The 21,779-nt window shown below is 42.4% G+C and overlaps 1 protein-coding gene across 1 annotated transcript; it reads right to left on the reverse strand.

Annotated features, from left to right (window-relative positions):
* Positions 1-4,157: 4,157 nt before the first annotated feature.
* Positions 4,158-21,266, reverse strand: LOC139391714 (zinc finger protein 721-like). The gene is made up of 2 exons (XM_071139203.1): positions 20,396-21,266; positions 4,158-8,849 (listed from the first exon to the last, which is right to left on the reverse strand). The coding sequence occupies exon 2, from the start codon at positions 8,412-8,414 to the stop codon at positions 4,395-4,397; it is 4,020 nt and encodes a 1,339-aa protein (XP_070995304.1). The 5' UTR covers positions 8,415-8,849; positions 20,396-21,266; the 3' UTR covers positions 4,158-4,394.
* Between the last annotated feature and the right edge of the window lie 513 nt (positions 21,267-21,779).

Genomic DNA, 21,779 nt, shown 5'->3' on the forward strand with positions numbered 1-21,779 from the left:
TTCAAGGCAACTCAAAGACATTGAAACTCGTCGCGAAGCCACTACTGCGTTGTCTTGTTGGAAGGTGAACCTTCGCCCAAGTTTGAGGTATTGAGCGCTCTGAAGGAGGTTTTCAAAAAAGGAGCTCTCTGTACTTTGCTCCGTTCATCTTTCACTCAATCCTGCCTAGTCTCCCAGTCACTGCCGCTGCCACCACCATGCTTCCTTCACCGTAGGGATGGTGCCAGGTTTCCTCCGAACTTGACACTTGGCATTCAGGCCAAAGAGTTGAATCTTGGTTTCATCAGACCAGAAAATCTTGTTTCTCATAGTCCGAGTCCTTTAGGTGCCTTTTGGAAAACTCCAAGCAGGCTGTCATGTGCCTTTTACTGAGGAATGGCTTCTTTCTGGCCACTCTACCATAAAGGCCTGATTGGTGGAGTGCTGCAGAGATGGTTGTCCTTCAGGAAGGTTCTCCCATCTCCGCACAGGAACTCTGTCAGAGGGACCATTGGGTTCTTGGTAACCTCCCTGACCAAGGTCCTTCTCTCCCGATTGCTCAGTGAGGCCGGGCGGCCAGCTCTAGGAAGAGTCTTGGTAGTTCCAAACTTTTCCATTTAAGAATGGAGGCAACGAACCTTCAATGGAGCATACATCTTTTGGTACCTTTCTCCAGATCTGTGCCTCGACACAATCCTGTCTTGGAGCTTTACGGACAATTCCTTTGTCCTCATAGCTTGGTTTTTGCTCTGACATGCATTGTCATCTTATATAGACAGGTGTGTGCCATTCCAAATAATGTCCAATCAATTCAATGTACCAAAGGCAGACTCCAATCAAGGTGTATAAACATCAAGGATGATCAATGGAAACCGGATGCACCGGAGCTCAATTTCCATGTCTCATAGCAAAAGGTCTGAATACTTATGTAAATAAGTTGCTTTAAAAAAAATATACATTTGCCAACATTACTAAAAACCTGTTTTCACTTTGTCGTTATGGGATAGTGTGTAGATTGATGAGGGTGAAAAACATTTTTATTTTTAGAATAAGGCTGTAATGTAACAAAATGTGGAAAAAGCCAAGGGGTCTGAATACTTTACGAAAGCACTGTATATGAAGGTAAATAAATAGCAGCAAACTGTTTAGGAGCGGTCATTTGTGCTTTGGCAAAAATTGCTCTCGATTTAAATCAGTGGTATTCAAGCTTTTTCAGCGCGGAGCCCATTTTTTTGGCCAGAATTTCTACCAACCCCACCCACTCAAACAAATAGCGTAATCAGTCTGCACTTAAAAATATGTTGCATTAAAGCTTACTTACTTTTTACATTTTGGAAATTATTTTCACTACATCAGGGATAGCGTAGAGAGACATTTAGGATTTCCAGCCTTCATTGTGTAGGTAAACTTATTTGAAATAAAAATTGCATTTGAAGGGAACAACCGATGAGCAGCAGGTGCTTCTCAGGGTTGCCGCTAATCTTACAATCAGGGATGTGGGTTTCTGGTCTACCTGTATACAAATTAGACCCCCATTGCATTTCCCACGCGTCCCCACTAGGGTGCAACTTCAAATACCACTGATTTAAATAAAAAGGGAAGGCATGAGATTTTTTTTTTTTTATTAGATTTGAGGGTTTCAACAATTCACTTTAGGCAAAGAAAAGGATAGTTATTTAGTAATAATATTTAATGTTTTAGTTTACTGAAAGGAAAACACTGGGGGACAGGACCTAGGTAATGAACAATTGTGTATGCGTGTTACGGGATAGGGCTTAACTGTGGCGTAGGGTTGGTAAAATGGGGAGGGAAAAATCACATCGATACATATACTCATCATCCCATTGTTTTACAAAGACAGTCCCCAAACTCATTCCCACCCACCCATAGAATAGCAACAATTATAAAATAAATGATACTTGGGAGTATAAAAAAAAAATAAAATGCAAATAAACAATATATAATAAAATATAATACGAATTGTACAGTATTCGCCGGTTGTTCCCATTGACCCTTTCCATTCCTGACACCTAAGTCCCATTAATGTTTTCCCATTATACAGTGCCTTGCGAAAGTATTCGGCCCCCTTGAACTTCGTGACCTTTTGCCACATTTCAGGCTTCAAACATAAAGATATAAAACTGTATTTTTTTGTGAAGAATCAACAACAAGTGGGACACAATCATGAAGTGGAACGACATTTATTGGATATTTCAAACTTTTTTAACAATTCAAAAACTGAAAAATTGGGCGTGCAAAATTATTCAGCCCCCTTAAGTTAATACTTTGTAGCACCACCTTTTGCTGCGATTACAGCTGTAAGTCGCTTGGGGTATGTCTCTATCAGTTTTGCACATCGAGAGACTGACATTTTTTCCCATTCCTCCTTGCAAAACAGCTCGAGCTCAGTGAGGTTGGATGGAGAGCATTTGTGAACAGCAGTTTTCAGTTCTTTCCACAGATTCTCGATTGGATTTAGGTCTGGACTTTGACTTGGCCATTCTAACACCTGGATATGTTTATTTTTGAACCATTCCATTGTAGATTTTGCTTTATGTTTTGGATCATTGTCTTGTTGGAAGACAAATCTCCATCCCAGTCTCAGGTCTTTTGCAGACTCCATCAGGTTTTCTTCCAGAATGGTCCTGTATTTGGCTCCATCCATCTTCCCATCAATTTTAACCATCTTCCCTGTCCCTGCTGAAGAAAAGCAGGCCCAAACCATGATGCTGCCACCACCATGTTTGACAGTGGGGATGGTGTGTTCAGCTGTGTTGCTTTTACGCCAAACATAACGTTTTGCATTGTTGCCAGAAAGTTAAATTTTGGTTTCATCTGACCAGAGCACCTTCTTCCACATGTTTGGTGTCTCCCAGGTGGCTTGTGGCAAACTTTAAACAACACTTTTTATGGATATCTTTAAGAAATGGCTTTCTTCTTGCCACTCTTCCATAAAGGCCAGATTTGTGCAATATACGACTGATTGTTGTCCTATGGACAGAGTCTCCCACCTCAGCTGTAGATCTCTGCAGTTCATCCAGAGTGATCATGGGCCTCTTGGCTGCATCTCTGATCAGTCTTCTCCTTGTATGAGCTGAAAGTTTAGAGGGACGGCCAGGTCTTGGTAGATTTGCAGTGGTCTGATACTCCTTCCATTTCAATATTATCGCTTGCACAGTGCTCCTTCCATTTCAATATTATCGCTTGCACAGTGCTCCTTGGGATGTTTAAAGCTTGGGAAATCTTTTTGTATCCAAATCCGGCTTTAAACTTCTTCACAACAGTATCTCGGACCTGCCTGGTGTGTTCCTTGTTCTTCATGATGCTCTCTGCGCTTTTAACGGACCTCTGAGACTATCACAGTGCAGGTGCATTTATACGGAGACTTGATTACACACAGGTGGATTGTATTTATCATCATTAGTCATTTAGGTCAACATTGGATCATTCAGAGATCCTCACTGAACTTCTGGAGAGAGTTTGCTGCACTGAAAGTAAAGGGGCTGAATAATTTTGCACGCCCAATTTCTCAGTTTTTGATTTGTTAAAAAAGTTTGAAATATCCAATAAATGTCGTTCCACTTCATGATTGTGTCCCACTTGTTGTTGATTCTTCACAAAAAAATACAGTTTTATATCTTTATGTTTGAAGCCTGAAATGTGGCAAAAGGTCGCAAAGTTTAAGGGGGCCGAATACTTTCGCAAGGCACTGTGTATGTGTGTGTATATATATATATATGATGGAATAGTTTACAGAAAAATGCTCTCTCATTCCATTCTGATCCATTTCAACCTATTCAGCTAGTCAGTTTTGTAAAAATTTAACCGAATGTTTGAAAAGATACCTCCAGTTACACTAGGTGATTAATCAATTTGGTAAGTCAAGTTTCATAACAGGAGTGACTTAATTGAATTCCTTTTTCGGATAAATTGCTTCTTAGAATGACTGGCCCGTCTTACCGGACAATTTTATAGCTTCAGGCCAAACATCTGTATGAAAAATAATCTCCACAGGGAACAAAGAAAGAAAAAAAACACAGTACAGAACGAGACAAAGACTACTGTTTAACTGTGAATAATGACAGAAAACATAAAACATCAGTACTTTTGGTACTCCACTCTTACTAGTATGCATTCATAATCCCAGCGCAAACACAGCTAACAAAAACGATACTGTGGTTGAAAGTATTTTAGAAGAGGTGCTACTCAAACACTCAGATCAAGAATACTCTCTCCCCTTTGGGGAAGCAAAGACCGGTGGATGGTGCTTTTGATGTGAGCCTTTAAAAGTCTTCTTTACAAACATCTCTGCTATATTAAGGATTGTATGGGATGTAAGCCTGTTGTCCACATCTTTAAAACTCGCTAGTTCTTGCTTGCTTTTTAGTTTAAAAAAATCCTACACTAGAAAATAATTAGTGGCTGTATTCAGTCACCACTGTTGTTCTCCCAGGCAAGCCCTCCTGGCCCTCTTTTTCCGCTGTCTTCTCAACAACCTCTCTTGGGGGCAAGTTCACTTTCAAGGCCCAGTTTCCACTACCTAACAGAGATTGACCCTGGCATGCGACGCTGTGCCTCTCCAGGAGAGATCCATTCCAGAAGCGGGAGCGGCATTTGGGACATGAGAACCGCCCTTGGGAAAGGTGACGTCCACGATGAATGAGGGCTTTCCGTAATGTCCGAGAACGCTTTCCGCAGACCGAGCACTTCAGACGGGCCTGGTGGCCGTTATTTCTTGGAGGATGCCTTACAGAACGATGGAGCAAAAGTTTGGCCTGACTGGCGAATGTGGTGCTGGGGCAGTACTGGCATGGAAAACGTTTTATGGGGACTTCCATAGATGACAGCCCACTGACTTTAACCACACCGCCACACCATTGTCTAACTCTATACCCTCCTCTCATCCTCAGGAGCTGGGCAAGCAGTTTCTTTTGCTTAAGCTTCTCATGCATTATTCCCTTTTTCCGCTTCATCACTTTGAGTCTCCTGCTCGTGGCCTTATTCAAGGCAACCCCTACTAGTTGCCCCCCTCTCATTATACTTTGATATTCGACCCTCCTTTTTTTCTCTCTTTTTCTCTTGCCACCAACCCATCCTTCTTGGGACTGGAACTGAAAAGGGCGGTGTTGACCTTGGGAGGATTGGTTTGGCATGTAGGAGCCTGATGGATAAGTTAAGGGGTGGCCTGATTCAAAAAGAGGGATGTACTGATCTGCTTGAGAAGGATGTTGGGTTCCACCAGCTGGTGGGTTTGCCGACCCGGTGCGGCCCAATCCATGTTGCGATTGCCTGTGCCTGGACAAGCTGTTAGAATAAGCAAAGGCCTTCCCGCATACCTCACAGCAGAAATTCTTTTCACCCCTTATTCCACCACCATGGACAGTTTGTTGATGGGCTGTCAAGTGGAACTGATGGCGGAAGGATTTCCAGCACGTTGTGCATGTAAAGAGCTTCTGAGGGGGCTGAGGGGGCTGAGTGGATGAGCTGGACCCCTGAGACTTTTCTTGAGGGTACGGATAATAAGATTGAGAGTTTGCTTGATTTCCATCTAGACTAATAACCCCTCCATGGCCTTTAGCAATTTTTCCTCCTGGTGTTCCATCCAATTCCACTTTTGTGTGTAATTTTCCATGTCTCACCAAGCTCTGAGCGTAAGCAAACTCTTTACCACATAGGTCACATTTGTAGTTCTTCTGCCCAGAATGCACAGTGGAATGTTTAGTAAGATGGAAGTACTCCCGGAACTCTTTCCCACAAACATCACACCGGTGTGGCTTCTCACCTGTATGAACACGGTCATGCCGACGCAGGGTCTCACGTCTCCTGAATCCTTTACCACAAACTCCGCATGAATATGGCCGTTCTCCCTCTCCACGAATTCTTCTTTGTCGAACTATGATTCCATCAGGTCCTGGTTCTCTCTTCTGCCGAGGCTTGCGGGGCTTTTTCGGTTTAGCATTCATCATCTGCTGGCTTGGATGGGTTAAAGGGATGGTAGAGCCACTTCCTGATCTGTAGGTCTTGTCGATTTCAGATGTAGATGATGGACCACCTGGTGAGACTCCCATATTACCAAAGCCAAGTCCTCCAAGCAAACCTCCAATGATGTCCCTTCGCTCCTCTCCTCGACTCTCGCCAGTACTTATCTCGCAGGATGCAGCGGCAGCTGCAGCAATGGCAGACATGGCACTGCTAGTGACCTCATCCTCAGAGTCATCCAATAGAGATGAAAGAGGAAGATGAGGTTGCTGTTGATGGAGATGGTGTTGCTGTTGACTTTGAGGGTGTGGGTGTAAGGTAGGAGCCAGTGGTGCCTTTCTGAGTGTCTGGCTTGACATCCCACTGCCATGGGAGCTCTCTCCAGAATAACAAGATGGGTTAGCCTGCTGTCGTCGGTAGTCATCGACACTGTAGGATGGCTGGTATGATGGCCGGTTCCTTGAATAATCTGTGCCAAATTTGCTCGCGCCATCTCGTTGGTAATCACCTGTACCACTGCCTCCAGCCTCCATTCCAGTTTTGCTGCTACTCGCACTTGATGAGCTTTGATTTTCACCACTACCACTTGGTCTGGGCCGGGAATTCCTTCCAGGCTTTCCACAGGTGCCAGACGCAGCATGGTTTAGCAAAGAGGTGCTCTCTCGGAAGCAGCGACCACAAGCAGGGCATCGGAAAGGCTTATCATCATGAATCTTCTCATGCCTGGTGAGGGACTCACGGCGGTTGAAAGACCGTTGACAGACACCACATGCAAATGGACGAGCCCCTGAATGGATAACACCATGCTGGAGGAGGTGCCCCCTTTTCTTGAAACCCTTTCCACATTCGGTGCAACAGAATGTTTTGTCTTCGCTTGAAGTGTCTGGCTTGGCATCTTCAGAAGTCAAACCATGACTACGGAGATGCCTGCGAAGGCTTGTAAGATGACTGAAAGTCTTTCCACATTCACCACAGTGGTAGATGGCTTCAGGGTCAGGTTGACAAGGCATGGAGGCCATGGGATTGAGATTTTCAGGTTTAGGTAGCTGTGAATCATTAGCTACCAACACAGAGGCTGTGGATGAGGAAGGGGCTGAGGAGGAAGAGGAGACCGTTGAGGAGGACTGTTGTGTTGACGAGAGAACTGATGAATGGTTACCACCAAGGCTGGTTATGGCTCCTCCTACAAGGCCCGGTTGAATGGTTGAATTTTGACTGTGTTCAGTGGAGCTGCTGTGGCAGTTACTACCACTGCTGTGACTGGTGCCATCTGCTTTTCTCTGAGGAAGGTAGCCAGCCATAGCCTTCTTTCTCCTGCTACCACCACTTCCACTGTCTCCTTTCCCTTCATCTTTCGAAAGTGATAAATGGAGTGGTAGAGGGAGGGGCATACCACTAGCCTCTTGTTGCATCAACGAAGCCAGCTGATTGGAGGAGAGAACTGGAATACCTTGGAAATCAAAGCCACCCAGAGATGACGGCTGAGGTGTTGGGTGAAGAGGATGGTGTGGGTGGGTATGGCTGTGAGAGTGAGATAAAGCATGGGGTGCCAATGGTTGCTGCTGCTGTTGAGGCTGGGGAGTGGAGTGACTATGACTGTGAGAGGAGTGAAGAGCTGGAGGTGGGGCAAGGGCTGAGCTCGAGTCACTAGCTCCTTGGCCCAAACCCAGGCCAAGATGATTATGGCCCCCTTGTTGAACCAGAAACTGCTCCAGACTGCTGTTGGTCGGGACACCAGAAAGAAAGTACTGATTGGCGGCAAGCATGCAACTGAACTGCTGATGTAAGCTACGTGGATCAGACTGCCCAACGAGTGGTTGCCCTAGAGAGGAAACTGCACTGCTAGGGTTGTTAGAAGCGGACGATGAGGCTGATGGGGAGGGCGAGGAGGAGGATGGTCCAGGTGAGGCTTGGGGAACAGAGAGGCCAGGGTGTAAGGGTGGCGGTGCAGATGTAACTACTCCTCCAATAACACCAGATCCTCCACTGCTACTACCCCCAAAGTCAAAACGTCCCATTCCAGAGTGCAGCTGCTCCTGGGCTAGCGCTGCTTCTGCAGGGTGAAACGGACGTAAGAATTGTGGGTATCCTGCAGCAGAGCTCCCACTAACACTACTGCTCATCTTGCTGGATTTCCGTGAACTGTGTGAGGATGAGGACTGGCTCTGGTGTGATATTGGTGGAGGTGGGGCACTCATTTTGGCAAATATAGATGACGAATCAGCAAAAGCATTACTTCTAGACCCCTGAAGAGACCCCAGACCAAGCCCAGATAGAAGAGCCCCTGACGACTCCCCCTGCTGTTGGTGCTGCTGCTGAAGCTGTTGCTGGTGCTGAAGTTGGACTTGCTGTTGGTGCTGGAACTGTCTTTCCAATCCAAGGCCTTTAAACTGGTGGGCTTGGTGTCCACTTAGCATATCTAGAATGTCCAAGGGGTACTTACTGAACTGGAACATCTCCCGCTCACTGATGGGAGGTTGTTCCTGGGTCACTCGCCCTACTGTTGAACTACAACAATATCGCACCAATAATAATCAAATGATCAATAGCCACAGCTACTGGAAGTAATGCTTCTTGAACAACTAGAATGACTCACTGCTACCAATGTCTATCCCCTCATATAGATTAATGCCTACTGCTTGCACGTTACAACCAAGAAGAGCAGGTAAAGGTCCTTTGAAATAATAAGTTATTTTCCTAATTTGGAATATAATGTATAAAACACAAAGTATAAATAGTATGCAGTCTACGTAGTGTTTTTAGATTCCTTCTATAGTTGTAGTCTTTATTTTTCACCAAAAATGTGAAGCTGTCAGCATCCAGCTGGGGAGATGAAGGATGAACAGGTGTTCCACTTCTTTGTCTGCCTGTTGATGTCACGATCTCGAAGACTGGGGAAAAACAGAAATATGGATTAAGTTAAATAGCCCGTGAGCTTGATAGCACCTCATCCCCAGAGAATTTACCAAGCATAATTGCAAATTATTTTCAGCTCCCAGTGTTGGCATACATGACCACTTATCACTAGACAAAACTCTGGAGACCTTCATTTTCCAACTTAAGAATTGTCAAAATGTAAACAAACATTTGTGCCTTCAAAAGATTGATTATTTACAAGAACTGTTGTGTAGACCAAAACAGCCATCAACTCTGTTAAAGGTGCATTTGGTAATATAACCAACTGCAGGTACTAAAGGATTACAATCATTGTTATGAAATCATCCCTAATTAAATCAGGCCTTCATGGTATAATTGCAGCAAAGAAAACACTACTAAAGAACACCAATAATAAGAAGAGACTTGCTTGGGCCAAGAAACAAGCAAGGGACATTCGACTGGTGGAAATCTGTCCTTTGGTCTGATAAGTCCAAATTTGAGATTTTTGGTTACAACCACCGTGTCAGCATTCTGCAACAATACGCCATTCCACCTGGTTTGCGCTTTGTGGGACTATCATTTGTTTTTCAACAGGACAATGACCCAAAACACACCTCCTTGACCAAGGATTGAGTGCTGTATTAGATGACCTAGCATCCACAATCACCCGACCTCAACCCAATTGAGATGGTTTGGGATGAGTTGGACCTCAGAATGAAGGAAAAGCAGCAAACAAGTGCTCAGCATATGTGGGAACTCCAAGTCTGTTGGAAATAATTCCTCATGAAGCTGGTTGAGAGAATGCCAAGTGTGCAAACCTGTCAAGGCAAAGGGTGGCTATCAAAAAATATATTGATTCTTTCAACTTTTTTGGATACTACATGATTCCATGTGTTATTTCATAGTTTTGATGTCGTCACTATTATTCTACAATGTATAAAATAGTTTTAAAAAAGCCCTGAATGAGTAGGTGTCCAACTTTTGACTGGTACTAATATATTTTCACACAATATGCATTTAAACCCACTTCACCTGCATTTTATAATTGAAAGTCATCAGGGGCATGCAACTATAGTTTTACTTCACACAAAATAAATGAATGGTACCCATTAGATTGAAACTATTTGGCTTGCATTATGTCAAAAACATCATAATAGGCTAGAGCCCAATTGCACCCTTTGACTCATTTGTCAACCCACTGGGGAGCCAGGCCCAACCAATCAGAACAAATTCCCCACAAAGGGGCTTTATAACAAACAGAAAAAGCTGTCTGGGTGGCTAGTCTCAGACAATTTAATTTATTTAACTAGGCAAGTCAGTTAAGAATACATTCTTATTTACAATAACGCCTGGACGACTCTGGGCCAATTGTGCACCGCCCTGTGGGACTCCCAATCACGGCCAGTTGTGATACAGCCTGGATTCGAACCAGGGTGCTGTAGTGACGCCTCCAGCACTGAGATGCAGTGCGTTACTCAGGAGCCAAGGGTAAAAAAGCCAGATGTAGAGGTCATTGGCTGGTGTATTTACACATGGTCATGCTGTTTAATCGGCTTCTTGATATGCCACACCTGTCAAATCACAACAGCATGATCATTACACAGGTTCACCTTGTGTTGAGGACAATTAAAGCACACTTAATGTGCAGTTGTTAACACAATGCCACAGATGTCTCAAGGGAGCAGCAGGGTAGCCTAGTGGTTAGAGCGTTGGACTAGTAACCGAAAGGTTGCAAGTTCGAATCCCCGAGCTGACAAGGTACAAATCTGTCATTCTGCCCCTGAACAGGCAGTTAACCCACTGTTCCTAGGCCATCATTGAAAATAAGAATTTGTTCTTAACTGACTTGCCTAGTAATATAAATCAAATAAAAATTGGCATGCTGACTGCAGGAATATCCACCAGAGCTGTTGACAAATAATTTTGTTTATTTCTCTACCACAAGCCGCCTCCACCGTTTCAGAGAATTTGGCAGTACATTCAACCAGCCTCACAACCGCAGACCACACGTAGCCACGACAGTCCAGGACCGCCACACCCGGCTTCTTCATATGCGGGATTGTCTGAGATCTGCCACACGGAGAGTTGATTTAACAGTGGGTTTTTGCACAACCAAAGAATTTCTGTGCAAACTGTCAGAAACTGTCTCAGGGAAGCTCATCCGCATGCTCATCATCCTCACCAGTGTCTTGACCTGACTGCAGTTCTGACTCGTAACCAACATCAGTGGGCAAATTCTCACCTTCAAACAGCCACTAGCATGCTGGAGAAGTGTAATCCTCACGGATGAATGGCGGTTTCAACTGTACCATGCAGATAGAAAACATGTATGCACCGTGTTCGCGTTGTGGGCGAGCGGTTTGCTTATGTCAACGTTGTGAACAGAGTGCCCCATGGTGGCGGTGGGTTTATGGTACAGGCAGGCATAAGCTACGGGCTACAAACTGCAATTTATTGGTGGCAATTTGCATGCACAGAGATACCGTGATGAGATTGAGGCCCATTGTCGTGTCATTCATTCGCCTCCATCACTTCATGTTTCGGCATGATAATGCACTGCAAGGATCTGTACACAATTCCTGGAACTGAAAATATCCCAGTTCATCTATTGTCTGCATATTCACCAGACGCGTCACCCATTGAGCATGTTCGGGATGCTCTGGGTCGACGTGTACGACAGCGCGTGGCAATATCCAGCAACTTCGCAAAGCCATTGAAGAGGAATGGGACAACATTCCACAGGCCAAAATCAACAGCCTGATCAACTCTATGCAAAGGAGATGTGTTGCGCTGCATGAGGCAAATGGTGGTCACACCAGATACTGACTGATTTTCTGATACAAGCCCCATTTTTTTATGTATTTAAGGTATCTTGACCAACAGAAGCATATCTGTATTCCCAGCCTTAAGAAATCTTTAGATTAGGGCCTAATAAATATATTTCAATTGACTGACTTCCTTATGAGCTGTAACTCAGTAAAATCTTTGAAATTGTTGTGTGTTGCGTTTATATTTCTGTTCAGTGTATTTTGCAGATATGAAAGATTCACCAATAATTGTTGATGGAGGTCGACCAATCATGATTTTTCAGCGCCGATACCAATTATTGGAGGACCAAAAAAAGCCGATTCCGATTAATCAGTCGATTTAAAAAAAAAAAATGTATTTGTAATATTGACAATTACAACAAAACTGAATGAACACTTATTTTAACTAAATATAATACATCAATAAAATCAATTTAGCCTCATAAATAATGAAACATGTTCAATTTGGTTTAAATAATGCAAAAACAAAGTGTTGGAGAAGAAAGTAAAAGTGCAATATGTGCCATGTAAGAAAGCTAACGTTTAAATTCCTTGCTCAGAACATATGAAAGCTGGTGGTTCCTTTTAACATGAGTCTTCAATATTCCCAGGTAAGAAGTTTTAGGTTGAAGTTATTATAGGAATTATAGGACTATTTCTCTCTATACAATTTGTATTTCATTCATTGGATGTTCTTATAGGCACTTTAGTATTGCCAGTGTAACAGTATAGCTTCCGTCCCTCTCCTTGCTCCTACCTGGACTCGAACAAGGAACACATCGACAACAGCCACCCTCGAAGCAGCGTTACCCCTGCAGAGCAAGGGGAACAACTACTCCAAGTCTCAGAGCGAATGACGTTTGAAACGCTATTAGCGCGCACCCCGCTAACTAGCTACCCATTTCACATCGGTTACACCAGCCTAATCTCGGGAGTTGATAGGCTTGAAGTCATAAACAGCACAATGCTTGAAGCACTGCGAAGAGCTGCATTCAAACGCAGGAAAGTTTGAATGAATGCTTACGAGCCTGCTGGTACCTACCATCGCTCAGTCAGACTGCTCTATCAAATCATAGACCTAATTATAACATAATAACACCCAGAAATACGAGCTTTAGGTCATTAATATGGTCAAATCCGGAAACTATCATCTCGAAAACAAAACATTTATTCTTTCAGTGAAATACAGAACCGTTCCGTATTTTATCTAATGGGTGGCTAAATATTCCTGTTACATTGCACAACCTTCAATGTTATGTCATAATTACGTAAAATTCTGGCAAATTAGTTTGCAATGAGCCAGGCGGCCCAAACTGTTGCATATACCCAAACTCTGCGTGCAATGAACGCAAGTGACACAATTTCACCTGGTTAATATTGCCTGCTAACCTGGATTTCTTTTAGCTAAATACGCAGGTTTAAAAATATATACTTCTGTGTATTGATTTTAAGAAAGGCATTGATGTTTATGGTTAGGTACAGTCGTGCAACGATTGTGCTTTTTTCGCAAATGCGCTTTTGTTAAATCATCCCTGTTTGGCGAAGTTGGCTGTCTTTGTGAAGAAATAGTCTTCACACAGTTCGCAACGAGCCAGGCGGCCCAAACTGCTGCATATACCCTGACTCTGTTGCAAGAGAAGTGACATCATTTCCCTAGTTAAAAGAAATTCATGTTAGCAGGCAATATTAACTAAATATGAAGGTTTAAAAATATATACTTGTGTATTGATTTTAAGAAAGGCATTGATGTTTATGGTTAGGTACACGTTGGAGCAACGACAGTCCTTTTTTGCGAATGCGCACCACATCGATTATATGCAACGCAGGACACGCTAGATAAACTAGCAATATCATCAACCATGTGTAGTTAACTAGTGATTATGATTGATTGTTTTTTATAAGATAAGTTTAATGCTAGCTAACTTGGCTTCTTACTAACTTAACTGCTAACTTAGCTTGGCTTCTTACTGCATTCGCGTAACAGGCAGGTTCCTCGTGGAGTGCAATGAGAGGCAGGTGGTTAGAGCGTTGGACGAGTTAACTGTGTTGCAAGATTGAATCCCCGAGCTGACAAGGTAAAAATCTGTCGCTCTGCCCATGAACAAGGCAGTTAACCCACCGTTCCTAGGCCGTCATTGAAAATAAGAATGTGTTCTTAACTGACTTGCCTAGTTTTTTTTTTAAAGGTGTAAAAAAGAATAATAAATCTAAATAAATAAATAAATATACATACACACACACACACACACACACACCGATTTCCGATTGTTATGAAAACTTTAAAATCGGCCATTCCGATTAAATCGGTCGACCTCTAGTTGTTGATGTGCATAACTAAGTGAGAGTGCCTACCTTTTCATTGTTGTTTGATCAATAGAAATGTAAAGTTCCCAAATGTAAGAGGTCTCCCCTGGTATTTATATGTTTGCAGAAATCCATTCGGGTGTATTTGGCAAATGCGTTCTAATGATCTAAAGTCACGCTGTTGTTACTGCCTGTAAACACACAGGCATGTGAGTCAAATGGCTTATTTGCATAAACGAGACAGATGTTTTTATTAGGTTTTATTTACCGCAGTGTCTTAATTGTGCAAACACAGCCGCTTTCACACTATATATTGCTATAGATATTCACAAATGCTTGACGATACATAATTCCCAAATATCCGTAGAATTTATGAAAACGTGAAAATGAAAAGTTGACCACGACTCCATTTTGTTGCTCCCTGCTTATAGACAGAGACTAAAACAGGAAGCTCCCGCGCTCAGGTCTGTTCAAAGCTGGTTTGACCAATCTGATTCCACGCTTCAAGAATGCATCGATCACGTGGATTGGGATGTGTTCCACATTGCGTCAAACAACATTGATGAATACACTGATTCTGTGAGCGAGTTTATTAGCAAGTGCATCGGCAATGTCGTACCCACAGCAACTATTAAAACATTCCCAAACCAGAAACCGTGGATTGATGGCAGTATTCGCGCGAAACGGAAAGCGCGAACCACTGCTTTTAACCAGGGAAAGGTGGCCGGAAACATGACCGAATACAAACAGTGTAGCTATTCCCTCCGCTAGGGAATCAAACAAGCTAAGCGTCAGTATTGAGAAAGTAGAGTCGCAATTCAATAGCTCAGACACGAGGTATGTGGCAGGGTTTACAGTCAATCACGGACTACAAAAAGAAAACCAGCCCTGTCACTGACCACGATGTCTTGCTCCCAGACAGACTAAACAACTTCTTTGCTCGCTTTGAGGACAATACAGTGTCACTGACATTGCCCGCTACCAAAACCTGCAGACTCTCCTTCACTGCAGCCGACTTGAGTAAAACATTTAAACATGTTAACCCTCGCAAGGCTGCAGGCCCAGACGGCATCCCCAGCCGCGTCCTCAGAGCATGAGCAGACAAACTGGCTGGTGTGTTTATGGACATATTCAATCAATTCTTATCTCAATCTGCTGTTCCCACATGCTTCAAGAGGGCCACCATTGTTCCTGTTCCCAAGAAAGCCAAGGTAACTGAGCTAAACGACTACCGCCCCGCAGCACTCACTTCCGTCATCATGAAGTGCTCTGAGAGACTAGTCAAGGACCACATCACCTCCAACCTACATGACACCCTAGACACACTCCAAATTGCTTACCGCCCCAATAGGTCCACAGACAACGCAATTGCAACCACACTGCCGTAACCCATCTGGATGGCCTGGGTCTCGACCCCGCCCTGTGCAACTGGGTACTGGACTTCATGACGGGCAGCCCCCAGGTGGTGAGGGTAGGTAACATCTCCACCCCACTGATCCTCAACACTGGGGCCCCACAAGGGTGCGTTCTGAGCCCTCTCCTGTACTCCCTGTTCACCCACGACTGCGTGGCCATGCACGCCTCCAACTCAATTATCAAGTTTGCAGACGACACTACAGTGGTAGGCTTCATTACCAACAACGACGAGACGGCCTACAGGGAGGAGGTGAGGGCCCCCGGAGTGTGGTGTCAGGAAAATAACCTCACACTCAACGTCAACAAAACAAAGGTGATGATCGTGGACTTCAGGAAACAGCAGAGGGAGCACCCCCCTATCCACAGCGACGGGACAGTAGTGGAGAGGGAAGTAAGTTAAGTTCCTCGGCGTACACATCACGGACAAACTGAATTGGTCCACCCACACAGACAGCGTGGTGAAGAAGGCGCAGCAGCGCCTCTTCAACCTTAGGAGGCTGAAGAAATGAGGCTTGTCACCAAAAGCACACAAACTTTTACAGATGCACAATCGAGAGCATGCTGTCGGGCTGTATCACAGCCTGGTACAGCAACTGCTCCGCCCACAACTGCAAGGCTCTCCAGAGGGTAGTGAGGTCTGCACAACGCATCACCGGGGGCAGACTACCTGCCCTCCAGGACACCTACACCACCCGATGTCACAGGAAGGCCATAAAGATCATCAAGGACAACAACCTCCCGAGCCACTGCCTGTTCACCCCGCTATCATCCAGAAGGTGAGGTCAGTACAGGTGCATCAAAGCAGGGACTGAGAGACTGAAAAAGAGCTTCTATCTCTGGCCACCAGACTGTTAAAGAGCCACCACTAACATTGAGTGGATGCTGCCAACATACGGACGCAACTCCAGCCACTTTAGTATTGAAAAAATTGATGTAAAAATGTATCACTAGCCACTTTAAACAATGCCACTTTTATATCTTTACATACCCTGCATTACTCATTGCATATGTATATGCTGTATTCGTTACCATCTACTGCATCTTGCCTATGCCGTTACGTACCATCACTCATTCATATATCTTTATGTACATATTCTTCATCCCTTTACACTTGTGTGTATAAGGTAGTTGTGAAATTGTTAAGTTAGATTACTCGTTGGTTATTACTGCATGGTCGGAACTAGAAGCACAAGCATTTAGCTACACTCGCATTAACATCTGCTAACCATGTGTATGTGACAAATACAATTTGATTTAATACTAAGTGCTCAGTTGTCAGATATTAAAAAATAGGTCAAATTCCTACTGGGGGTGTATATGAAAAGATGTTTACTAAGATTTCATGTGGCTAAAACACAGTCAGTTCCACTTTAAGCATTGCACGTGCACTAACATTAATGTACCTCAACTCCACCTTGCAAAGTTTGCATTTCCCTCTCATTTAACTTCTCAAGCAAGAACTTTACTAGGACTGTCTGGGAGTGAAGGAAAAACTGAAAACCAGTTATTGGTAGTGTTTTGGAACTTTTATTGGTCTATTAACTCATTTACCGCCTGGTAATGTCCCCAGGGAGGCCAAAACTCCATCCTACCACAACAGGCAGATATTTCAGGCAGTCGATTTAAACAGCTCTTACACTAAAAGGGCATTAACAACTCCAATTGGCAACATATTTGCAGGTGAATAAAACATTTACACGCATTTTACCTTGAGTGGTGTTTACATCAAACTGACTTGTTGCATAGAAAAATCTGTGCTAACTGCCCACCCCAAATTTTTTTTTTTCATGTACAGAATAAAAATCTCAAGTTTAATGTCACAAAAACAGTTGCGTTAAAATAGCAAATGTGCCTACTCTGGCCTTGGCACCTGCACTCTAGCCCGGGGTTTCCCAAACCCGGTTAGGATTTACTGCGTAAGAATGCGATGCGATTATCTGAGCATAGAGCCCCATTGAAGAAAAAAAAATTTAACCAGCACAGGGGTAACAATCACAAACTGCAGTAAAATAAATTGTTTACCTTTGACGATTTTCGTCTGTTTGCAATTCCAATGCTCATTGTTACACAATTAATGATCCTTTGTTTGATAAAATCCGTTTTTATAGCCTAACACGAAACATTTTGTGAACCGCTTGTGTAGTGAATTAGGCTGGGGCCATATAAATAGATTTGATAGAGAACTGAGGGTCATCCAAATATTGAAAGTGTGTAAATAGTTACCCATGTTATTTTGTAAATGTGTGTGTGTGTATGTGTATGTGTATGTGTATATATATATATATATATATATATATATATATACACACACACACACACACACATACATATACACACAATTTTTCATATTTTTTAATCAATAATTATTTTTTCCCCCATTTATTTTTCTCAATTTTTTGTATATAGTTATTTGTTTGTGCCTGCACATGAAAACGTGGTTATTTTCACAATATTATTCCAACCTCAGTGTGGAAATATAAACACATTAGACTGCACTGGGCATTTAATTTTTAACAATGGATAGTCCCACTCAAGTCAACCATCTTCGTAGTACCATTTGAAAGTTTAAATGTAAACTATTTTCATGGGTTTTTTTATCAGCAAAAGCATGACAGCAACCATTCAAGACAGTATGCTGTGTCTCAACCGATTGCAGGCACAACAAATACCTCAGATGTAAAATAGGGTATAAGCTAAAATGTGAAATCTGAGTTTACGTGTTTTAAGATCATTTACATTAAAGAGCCCCAAAAAATGCTTCACCCTAATAAATCATACAAACAGGGTTGTTAAACTCTTAAGATATCAAATGATATCAAACTCAAAAGTTTATCTGTTTTTTTTGTGACAAAGACATGGATATCTCATTGTAGGATGAGGTATGAAAAATGGGTCAAATTTGAGCACCTCTATCTCCTGAATGTTTTGACATTCAGGTCGAAAAAAAACAACTTTCTGACCACTTCTACCATGGGCAAACATTGAAGATTTCAAATTAAAAGGGATCCAGTCAAAAAGTGGTTGAAATCATATGGAACGGTCCAGCTATTAGGTCAGCCCATCATATGTTCCTCATGCACTTCAGGTTTGCTTTGGGAAGAAGTGAATTAAAAGTGTGCAGTTAATTGTGTGCAAGATAACTCACACTAAGCTAGTGTTTTTCAATTCTGGTCCTTGGGGCCCACAGAGGGGACACATCTTTGTTCTTGCCCATCACCAATGCAATTAACCACCAAGCCCTTGATTAGCCAAGTTGATCTAGGGGCAAAGCCCCTAAATATATTCAGGGGAAACAAGTGTGGTCAAAATAATCTTTCACCTCCTTTACCTTTTCCCAGGTGACTTTCCGGACTTGGTTAGAGACATGGGTAATTGGAGGAATGCCACAGGTACATACCCACCTCACATAGAATATTCATAGGCTACATAGTAACACCAGCGGCGTGTTTAGCAGGACGCAATGTTTTGGAACGGTGAGATTGAAATGTGCTATGTTGAACCGACGTGAAATTAGGAATCAAGTCAGCTCTATTCATGGAATTTCAATATGCAATGTTCAAGACCATTTTGCAACTGAACATGGGCCTGGGCTACACCTAACCTTCAGTGTTTTTAAGTAAATCTCACAGGAACCCCAGTGTAAAACTTCTGCTAGAGTACAACAATGAATTCACTGCGTCCGTCCCCATAACAATAGACACAAAAACAGTGTACTGTCTTGTGGATCATTTTCAATTATATTTCTTAAAGGGCGATAAGGTCACCCAACCTATTGCTACCAAACAAGCTATGTATTATAATAGCCAAGAAAATACAATGATGACACATAACCTAACAGAAGTTGGTACAATTGTCTTATAATAACCAAACAAGTAGCCTACTCCATAGATTATTTGTATTGTCATATGAAACTTTATAAACAAATGTAGGCCATTTACTTAAAATAAAGTCTAAAATATGAATGTCGTTCTCATGGAATGACATTCCCTGAGCACTATAGTAAGGCTGGGCCTATATCATAGACATTAAGTGTTACCAGTAACGTTATGTATGGATCGGATTTTCTGTTCTCGATGGTTAACTGTTCTGCCTTTATTATTCGACCATGCTGGTCATTTATGAACATTTGAACATCTTGGCCATGTTCTGTTATAATCTCCACCCGGCACAGCCAGAAGAGGACTGGCCACCCCACATAGCCTGGTTCCTCTCTAGGTTTCTTCCTAGGTTTTGGCCTTTCTAGGGAGTTTTTCCTAGCCACCGTGCTTCTACACCTGCATTGCTTGCTGTTTGGGGTTTTAGGCTGGGTTTCTGTACAGCACTTTGAGATATCAGCTGATGTACGAAGGCCTATATAAATAAATTTGATTTACTCTTTTTCGGGAGGGCACTTCGATAGAATGCACAAATTGCAGATGTAGGCTATGCACTAAAGCCTCAAAGGCAAAGAAAATTAAAATGTGTGTAGCTAGTTATGAAATTCTCTACGATGAACTTTGAAGCCTGAAGTACCAAGAAGGCAATCAAATAGGCCTAAACAGAATGCAGCCTGGGCCTAAGTCAAATCAACGTTTATTGGTCGCGTACACAGATTTGCAGGTGTTATAGCAGGTGCAGCGAAATGCTTATGTTAATACAAAAAAGTAGATATATTAGCGAGAATCCATAATATAAAATACGTGACGTGACATAACTTGTGCAAAATTTAACAAAAAAAGCGATTGGCATACACCGCATTTCATGATAACATACTGTGCATCATTATTCATAGCAAATTGACAAAACTAAGAATAGTTAACACGGCCATGTCTAAACCTGTACCTGATATATGCTAATTGCTTACTGTTGAGATATTTTCAAACATAAGAGAATGGGTTTTCACACATTTTTAGGTCAATACAATCCTTTGTAAATTATCAGTGACGTTCCCAGTATTTCCTAATAATTCATGCTGGTCTGTGAAAACCTTGTTTGCCCCACTACAACGTTGTAACGTAGCTACCATTCTAACAATATATTTAAAAATATCTTACCAACAAGTTTGGTGGGATGTATATGGGCTGGAGACTGGTGTATCGCTTTCTTCTTGAATGAAGATCAAAAAGGGGGAACAGGTAGAAACTAATGGGTCTACTTCCATTGATCTTCAGGTAGGCAGCTAACTAGACTAACTTGGAAAAAAAACTAAAAAATTGCAGGTGGTGGCAAAAATGTAAAAATGTGCAGTTCGTCATTCGCCAACTAACGTTACCTTGTTTTGTTTTTTTATAGGCGGCTGCCTACAGTTCTCAACCAAAGTTATCAAGAAAAAGTTATTTGGATTTGAATAAAGGAGTCTTTTAGTCATGTCGTTGTTAGCTAGCTAGCTAATAAATTAGAATCTCGTATGAACGCTTGGTTGCATAGGTAGCCGATGCTAAGCTAACCTAGCAACAAAGATAATATCTAGGTTGATAGCTGTCGTTTTAGCTAACATTATATCTAGCATTTGAATCCCCTGCCAAAATGGTTAAAGAAAAAAATATATCATAAAAAGGGCGCGGGAAATGCCGTGATAACTACAACGGCCTCTTTTTTTTAATGTCAGATAGCCATTTTACTTCATCCAGGGAAAAATATTTTCAAAGGCCTGCCTCTCCATCGGCCCAGGAGGGCTATTTTCGACTCGTTGTTAACAAAAACTATTTCCGCTGAGTTGGCCTGCTAATTCAGATATGTCTCTTATTTGAAGCAGATGCTTGAATCGTTAACTCTTCAAAATGAGCCCTTTCTGGAGTTTTTGTCGTATTTTCATTATTTTTCTTCGGTCAAATATTTTCCGCCCCGTGTCAATTTTATGTGTCCCCCGTCTAGGGGCTACGGCTGCTAATGTTCTTCTCCTTAAAATGGTAACTTCCGGTCTGTATTCTATTTCCGGGTAGTGTCACAGGTTAAGAAGTCCGATCAGCTGTATCTGGTTTGTGCGTGTGCGTGTATAACCCAACCAATCTTTGTATGGCCATTGCATGGCATTGACAAATACATAATTAAATGCATTTATTTGGTTGAATTATGCATTAGAAAACAGCAACGTTATTCTATTCAAATACATGTTTAGTCTAGGAAATAGAGTGAATACATTTTTTAAAGGAAATATTGCCAGATTAGTTTCCATGTGTGCTCATACTGACATCATTCATACTGAATCCACAAGGGTGACAAAGGGGAAAAAATAACAAATTACTTCATGTTTTGGTATAAGAAAGGTTGAGAGAACAATATCAAAGTGGCTCACATATTACTAGACACTTAACAGATGTGCATCACATATGTGAGGTAAAGCAATTAGAAATAATTAGTTCAGAGCATTTGGCCCAGAGAGTTTTATATTCCTGGAATTTTAAGCAAACGAGTAGTGTAATTATAGGGCCATTTTCA

The sequence above is a fragment of the Oncorhynchus clarkii genome, chromosome 32, assembly GCF_045791955.1.
Source record: "Oncorhynchus clarkii lewisi isolate Uvic-CL-2024 chromosome 32, UVic_Ocla_1.0, whole genome shotgun sequence".
NCBI lineage: Eukaryota > Metazoa > Chordata > Actinopteri > Salmoniformes > Salmonidae > Oncorhynchus > Oncorhynchus clarkii.

What these genes read in the sequence shown, in the direction of transcription:
- LOC139391714 (XM_071139203.1), bottom strand. Translation starts at nt 8,414, where the DNA reads ATGTTCCAGTTCAGTAAGTACCCCTTGGACATTCTAGATATGCTAAGT.